General features: G+C 31.3%; 1 protein-coding gene across 1 annotated transcript; it reads right to left on the bottom strand.

Annotated features, from left to right (window-relative positions):
- Nucleotides 1-1,746: 1,746 nt before the first annotated feature.
- LOC7495493 (probable methyltransferase TCM_000336) lies at nucleotides 1,747-3,648 on the bottom strand. The gene is made up of 4 exons (XM_002310783.4): nucleotides 3,332-3,648; nucleotides 2,816-3,220; nucleotides 2,400-2,672; nucleotides 1,747-2,105 (listed from the first exon to the last, which is right to left on the bottom strand). Exons 1-4 carry the CDS (start codon nucleotides 3,452-3,454, stop codon nucleotides 1,770-1,772), a joined length of 1,137 nt encoding a protein of 378 aa, XP_002310819.3. The 5' UTR covers nucleotides 3,455-3,648; the 3' UTR covers nucleotides 1,747-1,769.
- Between the last annotated feature and the right edge of the window lie 5,107 nt (nucleotides 3,649-8,755).

The raw sequence follows: 8,755 nt of genomic DNA, 5'->3' as shown, positions 1-8,755 counted from the left end.
GATATAAAGATCCAAAAACCCACAGTTAAATTGACCATTCCCCGGAAAGCTAAGATCAAGTTTGGAATTGAGTTTGACATAATGATAACTTATACCGAAATAACAATACTATAAGTAACCAACCCCCACTTAATGCCTATAATCGAGATAAGAATGACAAGTATAAGGAAGATGTCACGAAACTTAATTAATTCCTTGATAAGTTAGAGTAATTTCATGAGGAACTAAGAGTGAAAGCAAACTCTTTCACACAAGTTTTATGTATGAGTAATCAATCCATCTCTAATTATTTCTTTTAATTCTAAATGCAAGCTAAATAACTCTATTTATATTATGTAAAATGTCCTGAAAATAAAAAAAAAATTCTAAATAAAATAAGAAAAAAAAATCTTAAATCAACTAGAAAACAAATACAAATCCTGCATAGTAGCTTTTAGACCTTATCTCAAGGTCTTTCATATGTCCGATCTCTATGAAATTTTAACAATATATAAAAAAAGATCTCTTAAATTTAGTGGTAAATTTATAATTTGGTCCAACAATCAAATAAAAAATTATATTTATTAGCATAAAACTATGCATTAAAAAAATTAAGTCCAAAACTGTCTTTAATGTCCTTGAATGATAAGAAAACTTTGTCAATGAGAAAATCCACAAAACAAAAAGAAATACACATTGCTAACACAAAAAACCCTTTCCAAAATAATCCCAATTGATGTTACCTATGCTTTCCTTGTAGAAAAGGAATTTCAACTAAATTAAAGCTCGCAAATCATAAGAAAACAAATAGCAAAACTCGTACAACAACCTCTGGCTTAACTTTAAGCATGTCATTCTCTCTCTTTTAAATGAATTATTGGGCCTACCATATATGGATGGAAAGCTTGAGATGTCAAGTTTCCAGCCCAACTAGAATTGTAGCAAAATTCCTTCTATAGCTTCAAATATGGTCCAAGTAATATATAAATATCTCGTTTGTCAGAGTTGTAACTTGTTAACCCCGCATAACTAGAATTAACCTAATCAATTTCTCTTTCATCCTTTTAGTTTCAGACATTGTAATAGGCCTAATTGATACCTTTAATGGATCATTTAATAAAGCTCACTAATTTGCATCATCTTAGGTTGCTGAAAACTCAATAGAAATTAGTTAATTCACATCACCTTAGGTTACCGGAAACCCAAAAGAAAAATGTTAGTGAGCATTCTTTGTTTTCTAACATGGTCATTTTTTACTAATAAGTTATAACTTTAATGAAATTATTGTTTCTCATTTTCTGTAGAGATCTCGAGTTCAAACACTTCCTTTACATAAAAAAACTAGTGTATTTTTGCACTTTCATGTATCTTCTCTTTGCTTTCTAACCTAACATTAATTTAGTCCTAAAATTGAAAGTTTTAGGAACTTAGGATTGAGAAACTCTTGAAGTATGGTTTTGATCCTAACCGATGAAACTTGATGGATTAAAGCAAAACCATCGGGTTAATCCACCAATATTAATTTTATATAAGAAAAAAGCTTTTTTTTTTAAAAAAAATCTGTATTCCTTAAATTCAATTTATTGCTTTCAACTCACACCAGTACTAACAAAAGAAACTCCAGAGAAATAGTGTTTTGAATTAATTTTTTCCACGGGTTGGAGAATGATTAAATTCAGAAATTTTTACAATCGTTCAATTTCAAAAGTTAAAACAAGTTGACATCATATTTAAATACAAAGAAAAAAAATGCAATAACTCAGGAACTTTTTAATGGCCATAATTATCATTTATAATTTTCTAAGAACTACAACAAAAGTAATGGGATTAATTTCTTCTTTAAGCATTTCCTCTTCTACCATTCTTCCATAGATCTCAAATAAAGCGTCTAAAATTCCTTCTCCAAAATGGTGGGAAAGCATGGATTCTTGGATAGCCCTAACTGTCATTGCAACTTCAGTTCCATAGTTTTCACTAACCTTGTAAAGTTCCTTCTCTGTTTCAAACATCTCAAATCTTTCCAATTCGAAGGAACCTTCTCTCCTTATCTCAGCTTCCATTTCATCCTTGGTTGGTGCATAGAAATGTACATCATAAGAATCTATGTCTTCCTTCTCGATCTCCCCCTGCAAAAATTTAATAAGATTTATGATCACTTACAATTTTTTCACTTGCAAAAAGATTTTATTTTTTTTGTGTGCTCCACAAATTAGAGCCTCGTATGAATATCAGTGGATCAATATGACCCACATAATTTGTGCCTCGTATGAATATCAGTGGATCAATATGACCCACATAATTTGTGCCTCGTATGAATATCAGTGGATCAATATGACCCACATAATTTGTGTTCCACAAATTAGAGCCTCGTATGAATATTAGTGGATCAATATGGCCCACATAAAGAAAGACGCACACACCTGGGTAGCCAAAATGGCAAGAGATCTTGAAAGGAGTTCCCAGTAGAATGAGTTGCCTCTATCAACATGATCTGGACCTATTCTTCCTAACATTATCAGCACCATACGCCCTCCAGTAGTAAGTTCTTCAGACCTCGAGCGAAGGAACAACGAGAAGTCCTCTTGGAACTGCGCATAGTATGCTTGGGATACAAGTGGAGGGCTTGATTCAGAAATGTGAATGCTGCCCTTGTTAATCGGTTTGCCTTGCTTATCATAAAGTGATGGAGGAACCTGCATGACATGTTTGATTGATATGCATAGTCGAAGGAACTACTGAATGGCCACCAAATAATATTCACCCAATAAGGAAGACCAACTATGAGAAAGTGCTCTAAGCAACTCAAGAAAGGAGAGAAGAAAGGGAAAAACCTCACTTTGGAAAGCCAGTGCAAACTGTATGACGAATGAACAAAGTGCAAGCAATCGTTGGGGAAAAGTCGCCCATAAAATGAACCAGGATAACCTGCTATGAAAAGCAAGGGAGGCCCATCACTTCTTTCTTTGTTGAGGTCCCTGTAAAAATCTGGCAACGACTTAAAGATTGAATTGAAGTCATTAGTCGGAAGATCATTAAGATACACTCTAAACTCAGGTGCTGGGATCATGATTTTACAACTTGCTGCTTCTACAGCTTCAACAATATCTTTGATGATTGATAATGAGTTAGATCCACTGGAGCAACCCAAGTCAGCTATGCCTAAGCTCTTTGGTGCTAGTGCAAGATAGACTTCTTGTAATGCTTCCATGGTTATGTGCTTGACCATGTCAGATACCTTCTTCTGTTAACAAAAATGAGTTAATGAAAGGAAAAATAATTGCAGAAAGGAATTAAGTGACACAAATTAAAGAGCTAGCACATTAACTAGTGGAAGATGGAGAGGATTATAGACCTGGTATGAGGAGTTCTTGGCATAGCTATTATCTCCAGTACCTCCTGTCATGTGAAAGACTTTCTCAACATCCATATTTTGGTTCGTGCCAATCGGTTTCATTGCTCTGGTGCTAGTAATCATCCTTCTTTTAAAGGAAAACTTTCAATCATGATTTGCTCTTTTCTTTTTAGTTTTTACCCTTCATCCCTTTTAATTTCTCAGCATACATTGGTCACGATGGTGTCTCAAGATAACATTTAAATTTGTAGTGTCATGGTAGCATCATTATCATGGGGCAACAAAGCCAATCCGATGTTACATTTGATTGTTCCCCACCGAGACAATGAGATCTGAAGGCTTTTTGGCTTCTCTAAGTTAGGCCTTCTAATTTCTTCGTGTCCAAGAATCAAATAAAGAAAAGTCATTTTGAAAGGTAGATATCTGGCATACAACTACATCTCAGAAAATCTGTGAAAGATGGAATCCATTATCATGAAGTTTTTGGCTTACAGTATACTTTTTTAAAATGTTTTTTTTATTTACAAATATATTAAAATAATTTTTTAATTTTTGATATTAACACGTCCAAATCACTAAAAAACAATAAAAAATATAAATTTAATATTTTTTTCAAATTAAATACATTTTCAAAACATATACAAAAACAGTTCCAAGCATAAAATAAATGGTAACAAAGTTGGTAGCACGCATAAAAAAACGTGTTCGCTATATATTTATTGGAGAACAAAATGGACTTGGTGCATGGTAATTGATCCTATTTATTGATTCTTATCTATTTATTTATCTCAGTACGTATTTCTGCCCTTTTTTTATATGAAATTTATGTTATTTTTAATGAGATTTAGCCAATAATTTGTGTGTTTGAGTTTGAAATGTCCTTAACAGTCACATGGCAAGCGCCCATGTTACTCTGTTTCAATTTATTTGGGAAATAAGAAAACAAAATTGGTCCAATTCTCTTAAAATTAAGAAGATTAATGGAATCAATTAGAAATAAATCCTTTATTTTTAATCCGAGGGTACAGATAGTGTTCGTCCATTCTGCTGGAAAAATGTCCTTTCATCCTCCAATTACCACCCCTCTTTTCTCTGTTGTTCCTTTTCCCATTCCAACAAACAGATTGTAAAAGAGGCATTCAATCATAACCGTGCCACTTTTTTCTTCCTTGGAAGGTATCTTACATCAACTTAATTATTAGTCCATAGGCATTCAGTGTTTTTTTTAAACCATTTTATTGCTGTATCCCTTACAATGACCTTATAATAATATATTTTAAAAAATTAACTCACTCCCAATTACTGTTTCAAGATTTTAACTCGAAAAAAAGAAATATGATGAACCCTCTTCACTGTTAAACTTACTGCTGTGTTATGATAATTGCGTCACTGGCTAGCTGCAGAGGAAATCTTGATTCCAGCAGGAGACCTGCAAGTGAAGCTCCATTGTTGGCCATTACTGGTCTGACTTAATATACAAGACGTGCTGTGTTCTTGGATCTTACTTTAAGTGCTGTTTGAATCTCTCCCACCCGTCTTTGGAAGCAATTATACTTTTGAGTCCATCAAATCAGCACTCAATATATTGAAATATCTCGAAAAAAAAATCTTCTTGCCCATGGTTTTCTTCCCATCTTGCCAAGGTCAAGGAGCACAGATGTCGGACAGGTGTTCACCGAGGGATTGCTTGGTGGACTGACCTCTAGAATCAAGTGGGGAGGACTGGAATGCCCACGTTCTCCTTAATGGATGCCACCAGGCATGAACTTCAAATTCAATGACAAAGATCCACGGGAGAAGACAAATGTGGGAATAGCAAGTCAAGCTACAAAGGGTTTTTTTTTTTGTGTGAAAAATTACGAGGTAAAGTGACTATTCGTCACGTACTATTAAAGCATGTCTAAACAGGTCTTTCTACCAATATCATGGTTCATTGAATCCCAGTATATCATTTTTCCTATTTCAAAAGGATAATAAAATAAAACGAGAAGGATAAATTAAAATTTAAAATACATTAAGAGTTTGTATTATAATTATAATTACAAAATATTCTAAATGAAAAGGGTTTTACTGTATCTTAACACTTTATCGCATTGTTCTAGTCACTGTAGCACTATAGTAATGTTAAAAGGCAGACTTTTATCCTCGATATTCTTGTTTTCTTGCAACTTGGTTATTTAAATATTATTGTTTTCTTTTTTTTTTTTCAAATTTTTTTTTCCATTGCTTTTTAGTTTCTAGATTATGAGAGAAGAAAAAAAAGATTATCCAAAATTGATAAAAAATGAGAAATTTTTACCGACCATAAAAAAGATCAAATTTAGTTTTAACTAGTTACATGACTCGCGCGATATTGCGGGTCAATTTTTTTTGCATAAAAAATATCAAAAAAAGTTAAGATTTAAAAGTGTTAGGTCTTTCTGCAAAACTATACCTAAGAGTCTTGAGTTTGGCTACAACGTCTAACCCAAGAGTAATATTTATAATATTAATAATAACATTAAACTTGCATGACCCAAGTTTAAGTGGGTTTGGCTGCAATACCAAACCCAATAACCTTGGATGTGGGTCTGGCTGCAAGGTCGTATCATAAAATTATAATAATTAAATAGATTAAGTAAAAAGAGAAAAACATAGAAAAAAAAATCAAAGTTTGATTTTGTGTCGTGAAAGTAATTAACTCTTCAAACCAGGTTAACCCGTCAAACATTGAATTTGTGTCGTGAAAGTTTGATAACTAAATAGAAAAAAAAAAAATTGACGGGTTACCCCAGAATTAACTGGGCTAACCCGTCAAACCTGGGATCCGTGTCATAAAAGTCTGATAATTAAATAGAAAAAATTTAATATTAAGAAAGTAAATTAAAAAAAATAATTAAAAAAGAAAAAAAAAAAGAAAAAAGCCAGAAAAAAACTAAAGGCATCAGCTTTTTCACTATGGACTGCACTGTGCAGTCCACAATAAAATGCTTAAAAAGAAAACGAAAAAGGAAAAAAAACAAAGGCATACCCACGGGTTAATTTTTTTTTCTTGCATAAAAAATATAAAAAAAGCTAAGATCTAAGAGTGTTAGGTCTTTCTGCAAAGATATACCCAAAAGCCTTGGGTCTAACTGCAACGCTTGACCCAAGAGTAATATTTATAATATTAATAATAATATTAAACTTACATGACTCAAGTTTAAGTGAGTCTGACTGCAACACCAGATCCAAGAGCCTTGGATGTGGGTCTGGCTGCAAGATCGTGTCATAAAAGTATGATAATTAAATAGATTAATTAAAAAGAAAAAAACAAAGAAAAAAATCCAACAGAAGAAAAAAATTAATGAAGAAAAAGAAAAAAAAATCTGAATTAACTGGGTTAACCCTTCAAACCAGGTTAACCCATCAAACTTGGAATTCATGTCATGAAAATTTGATAACTAAATACAAAAAAAAAAGTTGATGGGTTAACCAAGAATTAACTCAGTTAACCCGTGAAACCAGGTTAACCAGTCAAACTCGGGATATGTGTCATGAAAGTCTGATAATTAAATAAAAAGAAATTTAACATTAACAAACTAAATTAAACAAAAAAAATTAATTAAAAAGAAAAAAAAACTTCGGGTTACCTTGTCGAACCAGGTTAACCCGTTAAACCCGGGATCCATGTCATAAAAGTCTGATAATTAAATAAAAAAATTTTAACATTAACAAAAGAAAAAACAAATAAAAATGGACGGGTTAACCCATAATTAACTGGGTTAACCCGTAAAATCAGGTTAACCCGTCAGACCTGGGATATGTGTCATGAAAGTCTGATAACTAAATAGAAAGAAATTTAACACTAACAAACTAAAGTAAACGAAAAAAATTAATTAAAAACAAAAAAAAACTCTGGGTTAACTCGTTAAACCAGATTAACCTGTTAAACCTGGGATCCTTGTCATGAAAGTCTGATAACTAAATAAAAAAAATTTAATATTAACAAAATAACAAAAACAAAAAAAAAATGGACGGGTTAATCCAGAATTAACTGGGTTAACCCGTGAAACCTGAGATATGTGTCATGAAAGTCTGATAACTAAATAGAAAGAAATTTAACATTAACAAACTAAAGTAAACGAAAAAAGTTAATTAAAAAGAAAAAAAAAATCTGTATTAACTCGTGAAACCAAGTTAACCTGTTAAACCCGGGATCAATGTCATAAAAGTCTGATAACTAAATTAAAAAAATATTAACATTAACAAACTAAATTAAACAAAATAAAATTTATTAAAAGAAAAAAAAACAAAGAAAGAAAAAAAAGAAGCTAAAGGCATCAAAAAAGAAAAAATTAAAAAAAAATGAAAAAAAATAGCTTAAACTAAATTAAACAAAACAAAATTTATTAAAAGAAAAAAAACAAAGAAAGAAAAAAAAAGCTAAAGGCATCAAAAAACAAAAAATAAAAGAAAAATGAAGAAAAATAACTTAAAAAATGAAAAAAAAAAAAAAGAAACAGCTCAGCCTTTAACTGTGAATTGCTACAGTGAAAGGCTGAGCAGTTTTAGTATATTTCTAATAATTTTTTTTTTAAAATGAGAGTTCAATGGTATTGATTTTGCTCACTACTAGAAAAACTAGAAAATACTAACGGAATATTCTGTTGCTATTTAGGCAAAATTTCATGTATGATGTAGGTAAAATGGTGTTGATTTTGCTCATTACTAGAGTCCAAAAATGTTTTGATTGACTATATTTGTTGCATTGAAATGCATGTATGAAACATGTATAAATGCTTAAAATGATCTAATCAACAAGCATAAATATTTAGAAAGTTATATTCAATGACTAGTTTGAGCTTTTAGCTTTATAAAAACCCATTTCTTCATAAAAATGAAAAAAGAACATCCAAATTAATATTCTTATCTCATTCATTCTCATATACAATCTAATATAACCTTTTTTTTTATACTCTTGATTCATCCAAAAACAAGGATGAAGTGTTATTAGTAAAATCCCTCCTACTTCATATGCTATTCATTCAACTTTATTAAGAGTGTAATATTATGAAAAGTGTAAGTGACACAAATACTTGTGAAGGGTTTCTAAAGGCTATTTGAATTGTTTAATATTTATCCATCTATAAATATTATTAAGAAAGGTTTTGATCTTTGACTTAGGAAAAAGATTGTGGTATGCTTGATCCTTATCCTGTAAAAGGATTGGGTTTCAATCTTGAGCTCAAAAAAAGATTCTGTTAGATTTGATTATTAGTCTATAAAAGGACCAGGTTTCAATCTTGAGCCTGGAAAAAAAGATTATGATAGGTTTGATCCTTAGCTTGTAAAAAGAACCGGGTTTCAATCTTGAGCCTGGAAAAAAGATTGTGATAGGTTTGATACTTAGCTTGTAAAATGGATCGGGTTTCAATCTTGAGCCCGAAAAAAGATTGTGATAGA

Source organism: Populus trichocarpa, chromosome 7 (genome assembly GCF_000002775.5).
Source record: "Populus trichocarpa isolate Nisqually-1 chromosome 7, P.trichocarpa_v4.1, whole genome shotgun sequence".
In the NCBI taxonomy this organism is placed as follows: Eukaryota; Viridiplantae; Streptophyta; class Magnoliopsida; order Malpighiales; family Salicaceae; genus Populus; species Populus trichocarpa.
This window is presented reverse-complemented; position numbering and strand designations above follow the sequence as displayed.